Source organism: Mandrillus leucophaeus, unplaced genomic scaffold (genome assembly GCF_000951045.1).
Source record: "Mandrillus leucophaeus isolate KB7577 unplaced genomic scaffold, Mleu.le_1.0 Scaffold82, whole genome shotgun sequence".
NCBI classification, from domain to species: Eukaryota; Metazoa; Chordata; class Mammalia; order Primates; family Cercopithecidae; genus Mandrillus; species Mandrillus leucophaeus.
The window spans coordinates 3,241,647-3,265,526 of record NW_012108919.1 but is presented as its reverse complement, the minus strand read 5'-3'; the positions used below and the strand labels follow the sequence as shown (position 1 = coordinate 3,265,526).

Genomic DNA, 23,880 nt, shown 5'->3' with positions numbered 1-23,880 from the left:
ACCTGGACACCCTGCACCGGTAACACATTGGTACCTGGACACCCTGCACCGGTAACACATTGGTACCTGGACACCCTGCACCGGTAACACATTGGTAGCAGGTGAACTGTGGGTCCCAGTGGCTTAGCAAAAGTGCAGGAGCACTACTGAGCACTGTGAACCTGTGTACCTAACCAGGCATTCCTGGGAACAGGCTTCCTGCTGGATTTATTTCACCAGAGACAAGAGTCCTTTCCAGTGGCATACCTTTAGTGACTTGGCTTAAGAGGATTTCAACAGAAGCCGCAAAACAGACTGCTTCGCAGCTCTGATTCAATGTCCCTGGATAAAGGGATAACACTGGAGACAGAACCTCTCTGGAAAAAATCTATGGGGTCATTATCCAAACTGACACCTGTAAATTTCTTACTTAAATTGCTTACGTACATTTCTTGCTTAAATTGCTTCATTGAAAGGGAAAAAGATCATAGTCTTCAACACTTTCTTTGGAAACAATTTCAATTAACTAATTGCAATTTAAAATTATATCCTGGTCTTCTGAGGCTTGAACCAAGAAATGTGAATAATATGTAAAAGGCTTGTTTACACTAAAAGTAGTGGAGGCCGTGGTAACAGCAACACAGAAAGCGCAGAACACTGTCTTCAAGGCGTTTGTCGGAATTATTCCTCATGACCTTCAGAAGGGTAAAGCTGAAGGAGCCATACCCTCCTCTCCTTGGCCTCAAACAATTCCCAAAACCCAAACAGCAGGAGGGCATCGTTTAGGAGATATATGGATTGCAGCTGATGGAAAACATCAGCGTGCATTTGGGTTCCTAAATCATTTCAAAACATTAATCACAAAGACTCACAGCACCCAGTCCTATCTAAGCCATAGATGCCTCATTTAGGGAACGGGATGATCTCACATTCACATGCTCTGTAAGGGCTCTATTTATCCCAGCATAGTTCAATTAGACTAAATTGCAGGAGGCATAAGAAATGATAATCAGGAGAGAAATTATGGCAAAGGCAGTTCAAGTCCCTACAAAGGGGAAAAACTACAAGCTCCAGAAAGGCCAAGTGCCAGTCCACATTACACAATGGCATTTGCCGGAACAACAAGCAGATTACAGCCCTGCACGGTACCAATAGTCTACAGGCTGTCACAATGAATGCAAACATATTTCTTGGGGGCTGAGTAACAGGCTGAACAAATTTGTAACTACGTTCCAGAAAAAGAATGGCTCTGACAACAACATATATTTAGAAACTGCTAGAATCCCATCCTACACAGTTCCAAGTTGACAGAATAATAAAGTACCCCAAGACTGGTCTGGATCACGTGCAGTTACTCAAAGCAGCCCCTGCAGACCATTCATTCCCCCAAGAGTTAGCAGAAGCTTAAGTGGGCTTGGACTGGAAAGCATGCCCCAAAAGTCCCACAACCCTCACATAAGTAGGCACTGACAAAAGTGATTTTACCACCAGATTATTAATAAGCACTTCACAGACGGACATCTCATTACACCCAAACCAATGCTTGCTTAGTGCACTTTTTAAAATCATATTAGAAAACAATTTACTTAACTCAATAAAGCACCTGGCCTATTACACTGTTATATACTCAACAGAACAGTACTTCATATAAGAGAAGCAACATCTCAAAAGGCCTCATGTATTTCAACATATAATTGGCAACCACATATAAATAGCAGGAAAAGAACTCAGGATCAAGCATGGTTCTTGTTTTCTGTTTAAATGTTTTCCTTCTTTCCACATTTTTAATACAGTAAATGAAATGAATTAACATTAATTGTACATACTTGACATATTCTATAAAGTGGTCATACATGGTATTTGAACGTCACAGAAATTGTCTTGAAAACTAAACTCCAGGAAGATAAATATGCAGAAGTACATCTTGTACCTAAGGAAAAAACAAAATCTTAGGAAGAACATCAGACACATTTAACGGCATCCTTATAAGACCTTATTTATTATCATGGACATAGATGCTGAGGTTAAATGTTTTTAAATTTCAAAGAGTCCAGAAAGCTGAAGTTAATCTTAAGTTGGCACCAAGGGAAGAACCAGAGAATCTTCATGCAAGAAGATGGAATTGTGCCTTCTCTTGGCATGACTAATTAGAGAGGGCTGCTAGCAATTCAGTGACATTATAATGACGTTTGAGGACTCACAAGCCTGCTGTGATGCTAGAAATACACACTTCCTTATTACTAATCAGATGTACCAAGGAGTAAAATTTACACGGTACATTTTGGCTTCCCTGTGGTCAGATGTGGAGTTTCTGTACCCAGGGAAAAGAATGTAAAAACAAGTGTGTACATTTCTCTCTCTCTCTCTCTCTCTCTCTCATATGTATCACTACCAAAAAACGTGTACTCGGTTCTTTCCTAACACTTCAAAAAATAAATAAATAAATCCAATGAGTTTTTACTTCAGTCAGACACAGACACAGACACACACACACATACACACACCCCCTCTAATATGATAGTGTGCAAAAGACCAGAACAATTCTAAATAGGAGTATTTGCCTCTGAAATGTGATGACCTCGTTAGAAATGTTTCCTTTTCCACTGAGCGCGGTTGCTCATGTCTGTAATCCCAGCACTTTGGGAGGGTGAAGTGCAAAGATCAACTGAGGCCACCAGGAGTTCGTGACCAGCCCAGGCAACACACTGAGACCCAACCTCTACAAAAGATGAAAACGTGTGCCAGGCATGGTGGCATGTGCCTGTGGTCCCAGATACTCAGGAGGCTGAGGCAAGAGGACTGCTTGATCCCAGGAATCCAAGGTTGTAGTGACCTATGATGGATCCATTGCATTCCAGCCTGGGTGACAGAGTGAGACAACTACTACCTCAAAAAAAGAACAAGAAAAAGATTCCTTTTCCTAATAGCTGGTATAGCTACTCCTAGAATTTGTTTACACACTCAAAAACATGCAAATTGTTATTCCACAGCAGATACTCTGCCACCATTGGGCATACAAAAATAAACAAGGACCATCCCTACTCAAGCGGGCATAGCCTAGACAGCATCGACCACCTAATTCCTCGCCCCATCCAAACACATGCAGGACAATCACATATGGATGGTGTTGCTTTCAACCAATTCTGTGAATAGCTTTAAGTATCAGAATAGAGCTATCAAGACAGTTAATGAGGACTATACTCTAGAAGTTTTTTATTTTGTTTTGTTTTGTTTTTAAGACAGAGTCTCACTGTGTCCCCCAGGTTGGACTGCAGGGCGCTATCTCAGCTCACTGCAGCTTCCGCCTCCTGGGTTCCAGCGATTCTCCTGCCTCAGCCTCCCAGGTAGTTGGGATTACAGGTGCACGCCACCAGGCCCAGCTAATTTTTGTATTTGAAGTACAGACATGGTTTCACCATGTTGGCCAGGCTGGTCTCGAACTCTTGACCTCAGGTGATTCGCCAGTCTTGGCCTCACAAAGTGCTAGGATTACAGGCGTGAGCAACCATGCCTGGAACTAGAAGATTCTATCATTGAAAATTAAAGCCATTGAACCTAAAGGAAAAAATATTCTTGCATGATATTTACTTATTGTGTAGGGGGAAAAAACCACTTACCATAAAAACCCCTCCTTAAAATTTCCAAAACCAGAAATGAACCCAACTTTCTTCCAAAACAAGTCACTTTGGTTGCCGCCTTCCATCACCCGCCAAACTCCCATTCTACAATAAAATGGGAGGTAGGCAGTGAGGGAACAGGAAGTGTAAGGCGACAGTAGTAAGAAGAAACATTCAATTCCCACCTTAGTCAAAGCACTGTGCACTGCTTGCAATTGCACTAGGCAGTCAAGTGAGGTATTAACAACAAGCAGCAGTCTATGTTAAAAAGAAAAAAAGAAAAAAAAAAAAAAGAGGCCTAACAAACCATATAAGCACTCACATGTGAACCACAAGTGACATGAATGGCTGTCACCTCCTTCACAAACCAGGTGACTCCAAGCCCGCACAATTTCAGCATCTAGTGCCTTTCACGTAAGATGCCAGGAACCAGTGTCTACATATTCACACTAAGGAAGATTCAGGAACTGATCAAATGTTTCCAGGAGGGTCACATCTGCTGAAAAAGATCAGGGTGGTGCTTAGATTTGTCCTTTGGGGGTGTGAAAAGGCAAGGAGGGCAAAGGGATGGGACAGAGATGTTAAGTGTTTAAAAGCCTAGCAAGAGCTTAGAGGAGGAAGGAAAGAAACTTGTATCCAGCAGTTTCCATGGCAACCACAAAGCATGCTAGACCATAATTTACATGGGAGGTGGAAGTGATATCCCTGCAATCTGATCTCCGGGGTAACAGAAAAAGGAAATGGCCACTGCAGTAATAAAAATGCCTCCAATGAAGTTCCAGCCCTTTATTTTTCCCCCTAGAAAATAAATGCAGAAGAAGCTAGTATGTTTGCTAGGAGCCTGAAGCAAATGATCGGGGTGAATATGGAGTCCCACAAGTGTTCGCCAACATCTAAATCTGCATAGGATGCAAACATTCTGCGGCAGGTCCAGGTTTTTCCATTCCTTCCATCACACTACAACTCACATGCACTGAACTCTTAGGATGGAGTATGGTGCGGGTTTATGCAGAAGAACTGAGTATCTAATAAAACCTCTCTAGAGACTGACCCAAGTCTAGCAGGAAAAGGAACTTGTTAAAGAAAGAAGACCCAGGTTTCAAACTCTTAAAACCCAATTCCAGGAAGATGAGCATAAATGGCAAGATTAAAAATACACTGCACACAACCACAAAGGGTTGCCAGAAAGACACAGCCCTCCTTTACATTCCTGCAAAGTGTACTCCAAATATATCAAGGTGCTGATGTACCCAAAATTACTCAGGCCAGTTATGTAATTCTTTAGTAAACACATACACTTGAACAATGTAAATGTATACTATAAATAAGCCTTTTGATCAAAACCATAAAACGGCACTGATGGCTTTCAAATGGTAAAATCTCTTGACTCCCTTGTAATTATCCAAGAATCTGTTAGGCTTAAGTCACCTCTTCCTTCGGGGGCTGGAAAAAAAGCAAGCAAGCAAGATGGGGATTTGTTTTTCATTTACTAAGGTGAAGACAGGAAACCCTCTTGAAGCTCTTCTACTCCCTACTATAACTGAAGGAAGCTAGTGCTGTCAGTCCACATCCATTCAACAAATATTGATTCAGTGACTCTGAGCACATCTTGGCTTAGACTGATTTGGGAGCCAACACCTAAGCATAGTAACCTCCTACATAGCGTGGAGATAGGTTATTTCATTTAATTCTACAAACCACCTGGGTTGTTGGTCATTTCCAGTCTGCCTTGCTGGGCCTATCCAAGGTGCAGCCTGCCCAACATCCACGTGTGTCCTTTTGAATATCAACTAACCGTCTTGCCTCCAGCTCACCATCTTGGTAAACAAAAGTTTATAATTTAATCCTGCCTTCTCTCTCAGCCAGCTTGCGAAGTCCATCAGTAAAGAGAATGCCCTGAAGCACACAAAGCCTTCTAGAAGCAGCCTGTTAAGACACACAAAGAACCCTTCCCCTGTCAAACCTCGGCCCCACTCAAGGACAATCAAGAGGCACAATCTCGAAAACTCTGGCCCTTCCTGAGTGGCAGGTCTCAAGCAGCCGCTGTCCCCTCCCATGGCAAACTGTCCAGGACTCAAGAAGCTCATCATGTTATTACTATAGTAGCACTGCACCCAGCTACCAGGTTCAAAGAAACAGGTACAGGCCTGTTTCCCTGAATTAGATTGGCTAAGAAACCCACAGCTGGCAAGCTCACTTAGGAAGTCAAAAAGGACTGATTTACCCAGAAGAGCACAACAATACTAAAAGGGTCTCCTCCTCTTTTCACTCTTATTACATCTCCCAGAGATGGGAAAATGAAGTGCGCACAAATGAAATTGCGGCAGCAATTTCCCTAAACATTTCCCTAGTCACTCTGCTTGTGTTCCACAAACTTCATGCATCTTTCTTTTGCAGCACACTTCGCACACTTAGTCCATCTGAGGCTTCTATTACAGAATACCTGACACGGGACAATGTATAAAGAACAGAAATTTATTTCTCACAATTTTAAAGGCCGATGGACAGGCATATGGTGATGGCCTTCATGCCATTTCCTAACACAGTAGAGCAGAAGGCAACACATGGCAAGAGAGGGACAAAAGGGGACCTATCTTGTCCTTTTATAAGGAATCCACTCCCATGATAAAGGTATGAGTTCACTCAAGAGGGTGGAGCCCTCATGACCCCAACACCTCTCTACTTGGGTAATAACTTTCTAACACATGAAATGTGGGAGGCACATTCATACCACAGTACACCACAACAAAAATCATTTACTTCTCTACTTTCCTGGGATGCAGATTTCCTATGGCTCAAAACAGGCTTAAATCAATCATATGTAGCTGCATGTCAGCATCTGAGAAAACTATTAGCATGCATTTTCATTAACAAATTAGCACCCATGCATATGTGCTCCTTGGAGGTCACAATCCTCTGAAGGTTAAAATGGAATCACTTTGCCACACCCCAGAATTCTCAGGCCACTCCAAAAATTTTGAAGGTACAACTATATTATTCTCTCTTTGTCATCAGTACATTATGATGGCTCTTCACTGACTTATTTAAGGTGAGCAGACATCATTTACTGAGTCTGCATTACATACTGGGAGCCTTGTCTCCCAGACAAGTATAATCTTATGTGCCTCAATGTTCTCATCTATAAGATGCGGATGACAATAAAATAACCTATCTTAATGATTTTGCTATGAGAATAAAATGGGCTAACATATGTACGGAATGTAGAACAGTGGAAGTGGACAGCACATCATAAATGCTATGTAAGTGTTTGCTGTTCTTTGTTCTTTTTTTTGGCGACAGAGTTTTGCTCCTGTTGCCCAGGCTGGAGTGTAATGGCGCGATCTCAGCTCACTGCAACCTCTGCCTTCTGGGTTCAAGCGATTCTCCTGCCTCAGCCTCCTGAGTAGCTGGGATTACAAGCATGTGCCATCACGCCAGGCTAATTCTGTATTTTTTTTTAGTGGAGGCAGGGTTTCTCCACATTGGTCAGGCTGGTCTCCCGACCTCAGCCTCCCAAAGTGCTGGGATTACAGGCGTAAGCCACCATGTCCAGCCAAGTGTTTGCTGTTATTAACATCAACAGAGCCACTCTGCAAAGTTGCTCTTCTTTCAGATAATTGACTCTCCCAGGGACAGAGTATTATTTAGATTCAAGCTCAGTCTATATGAATCTATAATCACAAATTATTCTCTTTTCTCCTGATTTCTAATCAAAAGGTTAATTATAAGACTGTGCTAGAAAAACATGCTTGACATTAAGCCACAGTATTTGGAGGATTGTGGAGGCAGAACTACTCCTGGTGTAAATCAATTCCGAATCAAAACAAGCCAAGAAGGGCATGAAGATCAAGAGACAGTCAAGGGCCAGGCACAGTGGTTCACGCCTGTAATTCCAGAAATTTGGGAGGCCAAGACAGGAGGATCACTTGAGGCCAGCAGTTTGAGACTAATTAATGTAGACAACAATGCAAGACCCCATCTCTTAAAAAAAAGAGTCAGCCAGGGATGAATACATACAGGTCTATCCACATCTGTGTGCCTCCAAGAAAGAGTTCAGGAATGTGGGCTCAGATGTCTAAGCAGTAAAATAGTAAGTACTGGCCAAACAACGCAGACCAGCGAGGGGATGAAGCCTGACCACTAGAGAAAGAGACCAGAGGTAACAAAAAGGCTCTCCGGGACAGGAGGTGTCTTGAGAAAACAAAAATGGAGCTACAGACCCAAGGATGGGGAACCTGCAAAGGCACAGCAGCACCATTAAGGTCATCACAGTTGCAGGAACCCAAAACACTGGTCACCAGACACGTTTTCACACCTCTTCCTTATCATGGCCCCAAGGGAAACAGAGGCCAGCAAGGAGTGCAGATGAGAAGTGACAAGCTTCTCCAGCATCCTGCACACAGATATCCCACACCAAGGATAAAATATGTGCTCAGGCCAGGGTGGGGTCAAACATACAAAGACACCTCTCAGACTTAATTATCCTGATCTAGGTAGTAACAATTTGAAAGGGAACCTGCAGTCCATCCTGCCACTTAAGCCACACAAATCTCCCCACACATGACCCATAAAAGTGAACTTAAAATACCAGCCTGTCTTTGTCCCATGACTCAGGAACAACTCGCCTCACAGTGTTACACCAACAAACCACATTCCCCATCCAAACTCTTCCTTCTGTGATGTTGAACTCTACCTCCTATTTTAATCTTTCTGAATTTAGTAGTTGCACAATTCTTTCCAAAAGCCAAAACCACCATCCTGTCCCCAACCCCAAAAAACGAGATGGACCTCAGCTTTCTTTCCAATCACAGATGACTGGGATGCAGGACAGGCATAGTGGCTCACGTCTGTAATCCCAACAATGTGGGAGCCTGAGTCACGCAGATCAACTGAGCCCAGGAGTTTGAAACCAGCGTGAGCAACATGGTGAAACCTGACTTCTACAAAAAATGCAAATAATTAGCTGGATGTGGTGGCACATGCCTGTAGTCTCACCTACTCGGAGGCTGAGACGAGGATCACTTGCACCCAGGAGGCAGAGGTTACAGTGTGCTGAGATCATACCACTGCACTCCAGCCTGGGCAACAGAGCCAGACCCTGTCTCAAACAAATAAAATTTTTAGGAAGGACGGACGGACGGAAGGAAGGAAAGAAGGAGGGGAGGAAAGGAGGGGAGGAAAGAAGGAGGAAAGAAGGAAAGACAGACAGACAGACAGACAGAGCCACATCTGTAAGCCTTGACAGCATAGTCAAGTAGGCTTAACCCATGAGAAACACAAGATGGACTCAACAAGAGGCGTCATTAATGAGAAAAAAGGAGCTGCTTCCTGTAAACTGGAACAATACAAAAGACTGTTCTATAATCCCAAAACAGTCATATAAGTAGTACTCTGCCAAGCAGTTAAAATTCCGAGAGAGGGAGGGGGAGAGGGGAAGCACACACAAAACCAGTCAGATTTCGTGTTTATCTGACCAGCTTCCTCTATTCTGTAGACACCTATGGTGGGGCTCTATTCCATGATGCGGGAAGCAGAAGTGGGAAGACACAACCACTGTCTTGGGTATCCCAGAGCAGAGGTGAGAAACTGTGAGTTAAAGGAGGTCTGAACGAAGAAGGGTTTTTGCCACAGGGAAAGAACCTGACCATGAATGTCGATGAGCAGCATGGGCAGCCTCCAGGAAACTGAGCATGCGTGAACAGCCCAGTGAGAACTGCTGGCACACTCAAAAAACGCTTCCTTAGCTCTGTGCTATCCAACCTCAGACACCGAAACCCAGGAACTCAGGTTCACCTTGCTGACTTCAGATCAAGGTGAAAGTACAGTGCGTGAAATACAAACTTCCCTCCCAAACTTGGAAAAGTTCCACGGGAAAGGTGAATATCCACAAGCAGGCACTGTGATGTTAACCACCCCCCAAACCTACCAACTCCAGCTCACTGCAGGAAAACTAAAGAAAAACAGTATTCATCCAGAAGGATAGAGAACCACCCACTAAAATCAACAAGTAATCATAGATCTACTTGGAGCAGCTACCTGAAACAACAGTCAGCAGAGCTGGGCCCTCCCGGCTCTCACATTCTGGACGAGCCTCTCTCTGGGGTCCTTACACAAAAGGACGTCTAACATTGGAAGACCCAAGAAAGGATTCCAGGAGCTATAGGTTCTGCTCAAGATAAAGCTAAAATTTTCCCCCCCTTTTTTTTTTTTTTTTTTTTTTTTGAGACGGAGTCTCGTGCTGTCGCTCAGGCTGGAGTGCAGTGGCCAGATCTCAGCTCACTGCAAGCTCCGCCTCCTGGGTTTGCGCCATTCTCCTGCCTCAGCCTCCCGAGTAGCTGGGACTACAGGCGCCCGCCACCTCGCCCGGCTATTTTTTTTTTTTTATTTTTTAGTAGAGACGGGGTTTCACTGCGTTAGCCAGGATGGTCTCGATCTCCTGACCTTGTGATCCGCCCGTCTCGGCCTCCCAAAGTGCTGGGATTACAGGCTTGAGCCACCGCGCCCGGCCAATTTTCCCCCTTTGTATCCATGGCTCAGTTTCCAATGAAGAAAGGCATTTCATGTACTTCAGAAAAGAAGGAATATATCCCTTGGCAGAAAAAAGATTTACTAGAAGAGGTGAGCTGAAGAGTAACACTAGGCACAACAGCGAGAGATGACCCTCAGCGCAGCTGTGGACCAGGCCAGCCCCCAGCCCAAACTGCACCCCCACCCCCAGTACAGTTCACCAAGCCAACTGCTGTCCAGATGACACACCTGAAAATTCAAACCCACATTTGCTACAACTTACGGAAGGTGATATGGTACGGTGGGAAAGTCCAGGCATTATAGATATGAAAGCTTAGATCCAAATCCTATTAACTCAGCTGCCAAGTGAGGATGGTAAAACCTTTAAAAAACAGCTATTTCAAAAGAATTAAGGTAAAAATGTTTAGCACAATATTACCTAGGCTAAGGTCAGTTCTTCCTAATGGAAGAGACCAATTCCATAGCTTCAAAGAAGGACTTCTAATAGTCACAGGCTTTATTATGGAATGGAGTTTACTATTTTTGTTATAGGCTGAATGCTTCTGTTTATTAATTTTGAAATTTTTTTCTTGGAGTCCAGGCTTACTTACACTGTTCACCTTTTTCTTTTTTAAAGACTAACAAAACTAAATGAAAAGCTATGACTGTGGCTAGTTCCATTTCCTGATGGTATGTGTCTGTCTCTCACTCTCATTCAACATTCAAAGAACAGAAAGAACTTCCACTTTTAGCGAAGCTAGACAGGATTTATACCTCTTGCCTGCCTGAAAGAGCTAAAAATCCACACAAAACAATGGCCACCATATAGCAACATACTGTGATCCCCGACAGACGAAAAACAAATGATCCCCCCAGCTCAGTGCCCTGAGAGAATGTCCAGGCTGCAGTGGTTACAGAAAGGGCAAGCAGAGCTGGGATTGAGAAACACAAGGGGAGGCCAAGGTGACAGAATGTGTAAGGCAGAGCACAGCAGAGGCCAGAGCCACACAGACAACTCTGGAATCTGCCAAGGGCACTCCTCACGTCTTCCGCTGAGTACTAAGAAGCACACTTGTGTTAGGAAGCTACCCAAGAGAAAGTATTTCCAGAAAGGATTAGCGGGAACAGTATCCAAATTGTTAAAAGCACCAGGAATAGTGCCCATTCTTACTAGGCTACATGCTAAACATAATCCATAGGACATCAAGTAAAATACTCATAAGCGTTTTTGCTTAACATTGCCTCACAGTAAACACTGCTTTGGCCCTACCTAACAAAGCTTGAAACCAAGATCCAAACAGATCAAACTGTTCCCTAATAATCAGATCTCAGAACAACGCTCAAGAATATGTAAAGAAATACGAACATTTCCCACAGCAAACAGAGAAAAATTTACAATGCCTGTCAACTAATAAAAAGCTACCAGACATGCAAAGGTGGAGGAAAATACGACTGATGAGGAGGAAGATTTAATCAATCAAAACTGTTTTGTAAATACTGGAAGACAAAAATAGCACAGATACTCAAATCTCTCTTATAACGGTACTCCACATGTTCAAGAAACACCAAAGAATAAGCATATTACTAGAGACACTGAAGATTATGAAAAGACCAAAATCTAACTTTTTTTTTTTTTTTTTGAGATGGAGTCTTGCTTTGTCACCCAGGCTGGATTGCAGTGGTGCGATCTTGGCTCACTGCAACCTCCGCCTCCCGGGTTCAAGCGAATCTCCTGCCTCAGCCTTCTGAGTAGCTGGGATTACAAACACGCATCACCACGCCCAGCTAATTTTTGTATTTTTAGTAGAGATGGGTTTCACCATGTGGGCCAGGAAGGTCTTGAACTCCTGTCCTGGTGATCCACCCACCTCGGCCTCCCAAAGTGCTAGGATTACAGGAGTTAGCCACCGTGCCTGGCTCTAACTTCTAAAATATAATAACAATGTCTAAGGTGAAAGATATATTCAACAGGCTTACCAGCAGATCTAGTGTATAAACTATCTAAAATGCAACATACAGATCAAAAAAGGAACAAAACACATGAGCTATGGGACAACTTCGGAGTAATATATATGCAAATGAAGTCCCCAACGGGGAGACTAATGCACACAAAAATATTTGAAATAATAATGGCTCCAATTTTTCCATAGTAAAATGAAATCTACAAAACTAATACACTCAATGAATCTCAAGCTCTGGAAATAAAAACTCTGCCAAGACACAAGGAATTCAAAAGAAAATTGTGGTCAATGATTGCTCCTACAATAAAATGACCACAGGATTCTTATCAGAAATGATGCACATCGGGACAGTGAAGCAGTGTCACTGAAGTACTGATGGTGAATGACCATTAACTAAAATTTTATACCCAGCAAAAATATCTGTAAGAAATGAAGGTGTATTTTGTATAACTGCATGTAATTCTACAATTATCATAAAAGCATGTTTTTAATGTGGGTGAAATAAGATCTTCCCAGACATACAAAAGCTGAATGATCAACAGCAGACCTAATGTTAGAAATGTTAAAATCCTTCAAGCAAAAGCAAATGAAAATGATACTAGAAGCAAACATGGCAACTAGGTAGATAACTTGAAACAGCAGATAGGCGAGATACACCCATATTTACTTTATATTTACATCCAGATCTTTTGTGTTCAAAATTGCCACATCATAATCTATTACTCAATTTTCTTTACTTTCCGCAGTAGAGAGTACATTTCACCCATGATAACGCTAAAGCTGAAAATTAAAATAGTATTTCTCTCTTATTTATAAAATATATCTCAAGGTTGTAACAACAAAATAAACTCCAAATAATCTGGTCAGTGGAAGCTTCTAAACATAAATCAAGGGTTAAGAGAAATGTTAAGCCTTTTGCTGATTGTTTTTGCTTTCACTTTTTTGCATTTAATAGTAAATTATACTACTAACTTATTTTTGATACAGGAATGAGTAAAAACTAAGCACTTATTTAATATAACTCTAATTCTTAAGGATGCTCACTTTGAATAACACCAATTCATGCATGCTATCAAGCAAGACATACATCTGGGCTTACCTTCCTTTCAAACCTGAAGTAAAAAAAGTATTTTATACCATCAAAGTATCTCAGACCAAAAAGAATAAGGAACACAGTAGTGCAGGCAATGTAGCTGTGAATATCATACCTGTTAAAAGCCTGAGAGAATTCTCACCACTTTCAACATGTATTTATATCCAGAGGCATGTCATATCTCAGAGTACACTGAGTTATGAAATCCAAACACTTCCAAAAATTCTTTACATTCAAAATTCAATCTAATAGGACAAACGGTGTTTAAACTAAGTCCTGCAGGATCGAAAGCCTAACTAAAATACAGCAGCTCCTTGTTTAACAAAAAAAGTTACATCCCTGCAGAGACTGAGTCTGTACTTCTGTACTAGTTAAATAGAAACTCTCAGAGTTTTTAAAGTGTGTTAGTATACAAAAAGCACTATACTCTTCTAAAGAATATAGTTGACCGGGCGCAGTGGCTCATGTCTGTAATCCCAGCACTTTGAGAGGGCAAGGCGGGCAATCACGAGGTTAGGAGATAGATACCATCCTGGCCAACATGGTGAAACCCCGTCTCTACTAAAAATACAAAAACTAGCTGGGTGTGATGGCATGCACCTGTAGTCCCAGCTACTCGGGAGGCTGAGGCAGGACAATCACTTGAACCCAGGAGGGCAGAGGGTGCAGTGAGACGAGATCATGCCACTGCACTCCAGTCTGGCGACAGAGCGAGACTCCATCTTTCCAAAAAAAAAAAAAAAGAATGTAGTTAACAAGGGAACTCAACACTAAACACTAGGGGGTCTCTCCCTAAGGTGAAGCTATGACTAATGTATGAACAGCCACAAGGGTATCTGTTCATCCCACCACTCTTGCCTGCTCCATTCAGGCAAACATCAGGTAGCACCAAGCTCAGCAGGGAAAATTTACACCACACACCACAGGGTCCTTCCAGTGACTCAGTAACTTCAAAAGAGGGAGTACCCATACATTTCCATCTGCCTACAGATGGCTGTGGTAGGGCTGACAGAGAGGAAAGATATAAATCATCATTTGTGTATTTCAAAAACCCTCTGAAACACGTCAGAGAAGTCTCGAAAGGATGTGCATACTCACATGTAGCAATTCATGTGTCACACATACTGACAATGGCCACTAACATCTAACACACAGAGTACTGTTTGTACATCAGAATTATTATTTATTTATTTATTTATTTATTTATTCGCTTATTTAATCTTTTCCAAGACAGAGTCTGGCTCTGTCCCCCTGGATGGAGTGTGATGGCGTGATCACAGCTAACTGCAACCTCCGTCTCCCAGACTCAAACGATCCTGTCATCTCATCCTCCTATAGCTGGGACTACAGGCTCATGCCAACAGGCCCAGCTAATTTTTTTTTTTTTTTTGGAAGAAATGGAGTTTCACCATATCGCCCACACACGTCTCTCCAACTCCTGGACTCAAGCGACCAGCCCACCTCAGCCTCCCGAAGTGCTGGGGTTATAGGTGTGAGCCACTGCACCTGACCAATACACCAAAATTCTCTTCAAGAATTAATTTCTTCAGGTCACAAAACACCATCAGGCTGTTACTACTGTGATTCAAATATTTCAGATGAGAGAACTAAGGCCCAGACATATTATATTATATAACCTGTATTATGTAAGACCTGTTGATTTACACAACAAGTAAACGTTCAAGATACACTGATAAGTCACACAGCCTGGCCTCAGTCTATATACTCTTTATGCTGCACCACAGTCTCCATAAGACCCACTTAAGAATCACCATTCTCTTGAAATTTTTCTACCCTCTTCCCCCTACTCACGCACAGATAAAATACAGTTAATCTTGCTCTCTATTTTAGTGGCCAACTCAGATGACCTCTTTTTTGAATCGTGTATTTCAGATCTCGTATTTACTTACATCTAAAAAATGCCATCACCAAATTCATTGCACTTTGTCTTTTCCTTCCTCAAACAAATCATCCTCATCTCCATAACCATCCTTCCGAAGAGTTTCTGACCACTAGTCCACACCCGAACGACCAAACTCCGTCCATTCTGGTTTCTACACATACTGAGAGACTGATGCGGCAAACACACACTTTACAAGAAGAACTGAGTGGAACAAAAGGGCAACATGAGAGAGATAGGCAGGGCCGCCTTCACATTCAGAACAGGATGAAAGTCTCTGTAATGGTTCCATTCTAAACAATATAAATTATAAACTATGTAAATATAGCATTAAAAAAACAACCTCACCTACCACAATGATCAAAAGAAAAACAACATCCAGAACTAAAAACAAGACTCAGCCTTCAGGGTCCAACCAGCACAGAATCTCTCCGGTCATCTTTTCTTGGGCTGCCCTTTCCACAAACACAGCAGAGAGATTCTGAAGCGGGCTGGCTTTTCCTTTTGTCAACAAGCACCTCAGATGACCTTTCGATGGCTAGATAAAAATATACCAGTTTTGGTTTTGAGTTTTTTGTTGTTGTTGTTATAGTTGCCTCTATAAAGAAAAACTCTGAGGAAGAGAATCAGAAACGAGAAAACTCCAAAACCCTAAAGAACTCTGGACTCCACTGGTTTCTATCACTAAGAAGATCCCCAGTGTCAAGTAAAGGTACTGGCAGTAAATACAGCAATATCTGACTCGGGGGGGTTTCTGCAGAAAAATAACACTTAGTAAATACATGGATGTTTTAACTGAAGAATTAAAACAAGTTATTAGCATCATCAGAAAAATGTAATTGCTTCAAGGTACAGGTTGGAAAAGCAGACTGGAAAAGGTTGGAACTGAGGCTAGCATCAGTCTTCACCATAGATTTTTATTTTCCGTAAGAAGGAAGTCAAGCACATAAAATCCCTCAGTCTTCTCCCCTTTCCCCATCACCTTACTGTAGACAAAAGGCATATATTTTGCTGATGATTCTAAAATCATGCACAAAAAAAGGATATGTAGAGTAGGAGTAATTAAATGTACAAGAATAGCTAACTAGCAATTCGTATCATTCTAAAAAATAAAAGAGAAAATGCTCTTTCCAAAGCACGTCCATAAATTATGACCCTGTCGTATGATTTGAATGTGGCCCCCCAAAGCTCAAATGCTGGAAACTTAATCTCCAATCCAACAGTGCTGAGAGGGTGAGATCTTAAGAAGTGATTACATCATGAGGGATCTGCCCTCGTGAATGGAATAATGTCACTATCTAGGGAGTGGGTTTGTTATAAATGCAAGCTTAGACAGGCGTGGAGGCATGTGACTGACTGTAGTCCCAGCTACTTAGGAGTCTGGGGCACAAGGATCCCTTCAGCCCAGACATTAGAGAACACAGTAAGTTATGATCACACCACTACATTCCAGCCTGGGTAACAGAGCCAGACCCCATCTCTTTAAAAACTAAACTTTAAAAAAAAAAAAAAAACAAAAACAAACCAAGCTTAGCACTTTCTTCTGCTCTCTTGCCAAGTTATAATGCAGCAAGAAGGCTCTCACCAGATGCAGTCCCTCAGTCTTCGAATACCAAGCCTCCAGAAACATAGGCCAATAAATTTCTGTATTTTTAAAGTTACCCAATCTCAGCTATTCTGTTATAGCAACACGAAACAAACTACAACAATATGAATTTTTAAGAATCAGTATTTTCTCTTACAAAGTCTAAAGGCCAAAAGAGAATGCAAATGGTCAATCTTAAAAGTTCTTCCCTGCTGGGCGCAGTGGCTCACACCTGTAATCCCAACACTTTGGGAGGCCGAGGTGGGTGGGTCACCTGAAGTAAGGAGTTTGAGACCAGCCTGATCAACATGGAGAAACCCTGGATCTACTAAAACTACAAAATTAGCCAGGCATGGTGGCACATGCCTGCAATCCCAGCTACTCGAAGGCTGAAGCAGGAGAATCCCTTGAACCCAGGAGGCGGAGTTTGTGGTGAGATCACGCCACTGCACTCCAGCCTGGTCAACAAGAGTGAGGAAAAAAAAAAAAAAAAAACTCTTCCCATGTATAATGTTTAGGAAATTTTAAACTCACAAGTAAAAATTAGCATCTGTTCAACAATCCACTAATGCTATTTTAAAATAGCCATTATAGGTAGTTACTTTAGACTCAACTTCTCATCTTCAGAGTCAGCACATTCCATTACCCTATCAGAAAAGTCATTCTGTATGTGAGCTGAAGACAGGTTATGTATTACAGTTTCAACAGTTTCAACCCAAGCTCTGGAAATTCAGGTCCCAAGTCATTTACTCGCTTTTGAAGGCAGGGTTCATCCCAATCCACTAAATACTGAAAGATCAAAACAAAGGAGTGCTTTAAGGCCTTAAGTTTTAAGTTACCATTTTATGCTTGCTACATATCCTGCAACACCACAAGAAATGCATGCCCTGCCCGGGTGTGATGGCTCACGCCTATAATCCCAGCACTTTCGGAGGTGAGTGGATCACTTGAGGCCGGGAGTTCAAGGCCAGCCTGGCCAACATGGCAAAACCCCATCTCTACTAAAAATACAAAAATTAGCCAGGTATGGTGGTGTGTGCCTGTAATTCCAGCTACTCAGGAGGCTGAGGCATGAGAATCGCTTGAATCCAAGAGGCAAAGATCGCGGTGAGCTGAGATCGCACCACTGCACTCCAGCCTGGGTGACAGAGCAAGACTCTTGTCCCCCTCAACCCCCACAAAAAATAAATGTATACCCTAATGACACTACATATTTGAAGGCTACAAAATCTTTCTCCTATAATCAAGAGTGCCCCAGACCATCCTCAAAATCTACCCAAGCCTATCAAACCTTAATCCACATAAAACCTTCATGAGACCAAAACCAAGTTAGCAGGTTGCAATGAATCCTTAATTCAGTAAGATAATTGACACAAGAATAATTAAAAAGGATTTGCCAGAGCTAAGTTTTCCTTCAGCCAACTCTGAAAAGAGTTTCTCTTTTCTACTACCCTAAAAAATTCCAGTTAAATGACTGCTTTGCACTCAGGTGCCACATGACACTGTGGTCTGATACAAAGAGAAAGCTAACAGCACTATCTTCTGAGAGAATCACAATGAGTTAGGGACAGAGTCCCTCCTTAAGAATGAAGCCTACAACACACATCACTGCACCTGGATGCTGACCAGCTCTCAGACAGAAGTGAGGGTGATGGCCAGCCACAGAGCTAAAGGGTGGGTGCCTAGACTCAGAGAATTCTGCTCCTCAAATGGAGATGAAAGTTGATGCCAGATGCATGCCAGATGCCCAAGTTGGAGGCATGGATAATATTATCACACATTCCAATATATTTACTGACACAATTTTTTACACATCCTTAAAATCACTCTCTTGTGATAATTCATGTTTTAAACTGGAACGGGGAATGTTTGTTAGGGAGTATCTGTAATATAACAGGTTCATCACTGATACACTCTTTTTAAAGGAGTGACATACAAAGCTCAGCACACGGGAAGATCCTAACTATACTAATAACGAATCTTATGACATCTTCTAAGACAAAGTGCTGAGGATGAAGAGAAAATGAGAGAAGCATACAGATTCAATGTAGTTAAAAGACGACACCTCGTGATGGAGAAAATAAAGACTTTGAGCTATGCATCTCAAATTTCAGACCTGAAAACAGGAATTTTAAATATCTACACATGGCTAATCTTGCCCTTTTCTCTTAATTTTTCACTCTACTCTGTTCTTCTTTAGACAGACACACGTAGATTGTTTCTGAAAAGTAAATTCTCCAGAATGAGTAGACAGAGACGGGCAGACAAGGGTTTTTTTTTTTTTCCTTTTCCTTCAATCTCTGAAACTAACAAATTCTAAGAAAAAGTCATGAAGCTAGTCATCCAGGTAAACATAAAGAGAACAAAAGGAAATATAAATTCTAAGAGGGAAAAAAAAGGAAATAACAGGTATGAAGTACGGTAGATACTAGGCAAAGGGTTTCAAAAACACCCAAGTAAAAGCATTATAAAATGTCACTGCCACTGTTTGACCATGAAACCACAAACTCTTATCAAACTACTAAAGCCAACTTCCTTACCAAACTATCTTAAGCTTATTTAGGAAAGCCACATAAAAATAACTGCTGTTCTAAGTTTTAAGCACCAATTCCACAGCTACTAACTTGGAACTTGGTTAAACAGCAAGGGATTAAAAATACACAGTGTAATTTCAGCTTTCCTGACAAGGAAAAAATGTCTCAGAAACACCACATTTACTTCTTCAAATTTTTAGAAAGATCTCTTTTCAGAAGTGGCAAAACATCACCTAATATATATATTCCTCAAGATGACGGCTGCTAAGAATCAATTAAAATGAACAGTTAAGACAGGCATTACAAGCTGGCAACTCTTTGGCTAACTGTGCCAGCAAGAACACGTGTTGTTCAGTCCAGAGTACTTTTTTTTCCCATTTTTAATTATAATTATTAGACAACACTTAGGACATTTGTTACGAAACCTCGTTAATTCTAGCTCCTCTATGAAAATCAAAAGATTGGGTGAGTGGGCTCACATTATCATGTGGTGAGAACTGGCACCTGAGTTTGCAGTCCCTGGTTGAAGGTACCAATATTTGCAGCCTTGGGTACTAACCTTTTCCTCGACGGCCCTTCTTCAAAATCTGAAGAACTAACATCGTTGCTAGTGGAGGACACTTGGGATGCATCGTCCTTTTCATTCTCTGACTGTTCTGATGCTGGTCCTAATCCCTTAGACTGGTCATTACCAAGGAGCCCTACAGGTGAGAAAAGGGGACAAACACTTAAATACATCACATCAGGAGGCAGCACTTTACCACAGTCAACCCTACACAACGCTGGTGAAGACAGACAAGAATGTGGACACAAGAGAACTGAAAAGCACACATCTCTTTTGAATGGGTGGAGAAAAGCAAAACCTCATTCTATGTGACACCTTTAAAGAGAGTGAAATGCCTAAGAGGGAAACAATTTCAGCAGTAAGAAATCCGACCAGAAATTTGGAGTTGTAATGCTATGCTTGAGGATTCGTTTTTAAAGAGTACATAAACATCTTTTGCGGCTAAAGGGTTGAAAGGAAGAAAGGAGTATCTGTTATCAAACTAGTCACTGTTGAAGTGGTCAATATTGACTCTACAGATACTGAAATCCTTTCTGGAATTGCCTGCAGGAACCAGTACCTGCCACACAAGAAAAGGCAGCCTTATCTTTGCAGCCACATCTCAGATATTAACTAGAAATCCTACTGCACTTGTTTTCCTTCATAGCCATCTATAAGATTAGATTGTAACCAGATTTGCCTTTGATCAACTCAAAGGATAAGGATTCTCTATGATAGCAGATGCTAAGCAGGGGAGTCTTGGTGCCCATGAATGTGCTTTTAGTAACCAAAATGTGGAAAGAAGCTGCGGGCCCTCAGGGGGCTAAAAAGCAGCTATGTAGTAACTGATATGGAAGTATTTTAACCAGCAGTAAGGTCACACTATAGGGAAACGGGAGAATAAAATAGCCTCAGAGTCCCTTACATCAATGTAGGTTCTGCCAACAAGAAGCTTCCACTGATACTCATGTCCACAGCGACTAGACCCGCTGTCCACTGTCTAGCCACCACCCTCGAAGGCAACCAGAGCTGGGCAGTAACAGCACTGCTAGCACAGCATCTGCAGTTTTGTGGAGATTGATCTAGAAGCCAAAAATACAGAGTGGCCCCTTGATTTTTGCTCTTCTAGTCCTTCCACCAATTTTATGCACACTTCATTCCTCTGTATTAAGTCTTTGTGACTGAAGTATCTCAGAAAGTGACTTCTGTTAATTGTACTAAACACTATGTAGAACACAGTGTTCTATGTATTTGATTAAAAAAATATATAAACACTGTGAATGAACATAGTACACATCAACAAAGCCCTGGGACCTAGCTTGTTTCTGCTTGCATTTCCCCAGTTATCTATTTTTACATCATTTCAGAGTATGAGTGATAACATAAGGTTGAAAATAAACCACATGGTTATTTACTTCAACTAATGAGGCTTTAAGAGTTGTGACTACAATACAGAAATAGAAACGTATAAAAACCCCCAAAGAAAATGCTGGGAGTTTGCACTGTGAGGGCAAAAGGAGACAACTGTATAGAAATCTAAGAATCCAAGGATAAAAGCGTGGCCAGTGTTTCAGAGACTGAAGCCTTGTTCTCCATTACAGTAGGCACTAGCCATGTGCAGCTACTGAGCACCTGAAATATGCCTAGTGTGGAAGAGGAAATACATTTTAATTTTACTTAATTGTAATTTAATATCAGAACGTAACATGTCATTGATAATGTTATATGAATTGTGGAAATATTTTGGATTAGATTAAATCAAATATATTAACATTGATTTCACCTACTTTTGAGTGTGACTACAGAAACTAAAATTACATATGTAGTGTAAATTGTATCTTTACTGATGGGCACTAAGTTAGAACACATTACAAGTGTCACTGTCCAGGGGGGATCCCCTCCCCCACCCAATTAGGATACAGGTGACATTTAACCAAGATTAGAGTTGGCCAAGAAAGATATTTATCTTATCTGTAAAAAGAGAAGATGGATAAATTATCACAGAGAAAACGGATAGAAAACTGAAAATAAAAATGCTGGTTAAAGACCCAGATGTAAAATTTAGAAGGAAAAAAAGAGGATGGACATCATACATATGTATCGTCTTGGTTGAGTTCAAATTTTTCTTTTTGCTTTTAAGACAGGGTCTCACTCTGTTGCCCAGGCTGGAGGGCAGTGGCGCAATCATAGCTTACTGCAGACTTGACCTCCTGGGCTCAAGAAATCCTCCTGCCTCAGCTGAGACTGCAGACACATGTATAACATAATGGAGAATAAAGCACAGAAAGCAAAAAAGGGATCAATTCTGAATTTATCCATCCATTTGCTCAACAAATACCATATGCCAGGGCACTGGGGATACAGGTTAATCAAAATCTAAAATTAAGAGAGACAGACAAACACAGACATATGTATTACTCAGTAGTAAGTGAAGAAAAGAAAGTGCTGGAGAGGAGAGTGAGTGAGCCAATGGAGCCAGCCGGCAAGCTTGCAATACCAAAACAAGAACAAGAAAGTTGGGATGTGCAGTAAGCCTGAAAACAGGTAGCGGTGATGGACGAAGAGGACAAGGAGGAAGAAGAGCTATACGGGTATCAAAAAGAAACTAAACAAGGACTAGGCGCAGCTCAGGAAGACTGGGAAAGGCTCCTATACCCTTTGGTACATACCAGCAGCTGAAGTCTTAGCTGAATAAGAGGTGAATGTATGAAAGAATGACTGAACAAATGATTTAGAAGTGGACTACTGTAAGAAAGTTAAGCTTTTTGTTGACAGCTTTGCTGTCAAAAGAATCTAGATGACTGTAAAGAGAAGTGCTTCTCAAACTTGAGTATGCATGTGAATCACCCCCCAAGTGTCTCCTGTTCTAACACATTCCCAGGTGACACTGATGCTGCTTTGGCTGCTCTGGGGTTTTTTTTTTTTTTTTGGGGGGGGGGGCAGTGGGGGCGGAGGGACAAGGTCTTGCTCTGTCACCTATGCTAGAGTGTAGTGACATGCTCACAACAGCCTCAGCCTCCTAGGCTCAAGCAGTCCTCCTGTCTCAGCCTCCCAACTGGCTGGGACTACAAGTGTGCACCACCACGCCCCACTAATTTTCTTTCTTTCTTTCTTTCTTTCTTTTTAATACATGGGGTCTTGCTTTGTTGCCAAGGCTGGTCTCAAACTCCTGGGTTCAAGTAATCCTCTCCTGTTTCAACCTCCCAAAGTGTTAGAATTACAGGAGTGAAAACCACACATGGCCTCATGTACTTTTTACCAATAATTTTGCAGAAAAAAAAAAAAAAGACGCTTGCCTGCAAAATGTCACAGAGTTACAAGAATCAGCTAAAGTGGCAAACAGAGACTCAAAAAAGGAACAGGTTGGAAAAAATGTGCATGTCTAAGAAGCATAAATGTAAAGAGACGTATAATGCTCTCCCCAACTACCCTCTCACCCTGCAAATCAATTGCCTAAGTAAAAATTAGGGGTAATTTTACGAAGAGATTTTACACATGAAAAATACCTAGGAATATTAAACGATTTTATGTGCACAAAATGCAAAACAGATAAGGCTACTCTGATAAGGCATGACTGAGCAAAAAGAAATCAAAGTACTGACTCCATTGTTCCAGGCCCTCATCAAACTAAATCTTCAGAGAACTCCGAGTTTTCCACCATTCTGAGGATTGCAATGAGTATCTGAACTAGAGAAGACATGGGGTTTCCTGAATCACATTCTCGTTCCAGATTCATAAAACGGGGCCCATACATAAGGAACTGCCTTTATACAAACTAAAGGGCCATAGGTTTTTTTATTGTGTGTTCTGGTTTTGTTGTTGTTGTTTTCCCCTTGAGACAGAGTCTCATTCTGTCACAAGGCTGGAGTGCAGTGTCACAATCTTGGCTCACTACAACCTCCGCCTCCTGGGTTCAAGCAATACTCCTGCCTCAGCCTCTTGAGTAGCTGAGACTACAGGTGTTCGCTACCATGCTCAGCTAATTTTTGTATTTTTAGTAGAGACAGGGTTTCACCACGTCGGCCAGGATGGTCTTGATCTCTTGAACTTGCGATCCGCCTGCCTCAGCCTCCCAAAGTGCTAGGATTACATACATGAGCCACCACGCCTGGCCAGGACCATAGATTTTACTGGCCCTTATGAAGGCGTAAGACTGACTT

General features: G+C 41.8%; 1 protein-coding gene across 3 annotated transcripts in view; it reads right to left on the bottom strand.

Moving 5' to 3' along the window:
* Positions 1-23,880, bottom strand: part of JARID2 (jumonji, AT rich interactive domain 2) — a 328,805-nt gene that overhangs the window by 126,719 nt on the left and 178,206 nt on the right. For all 3 annotated transcript variants that reach the window (XM_011967920.1, XM_011967921.1, XM_011967922.1), the window contains one exon: positions 19,736-19,877. In XM_011967920.1, the coding sequence (XP_011823310.1) occupies positions 19,736-19,877 (142 nt within the window). The remainder of the gene's footprint in view (positions 1-19,735; positions 19,878-23,880) is intronic.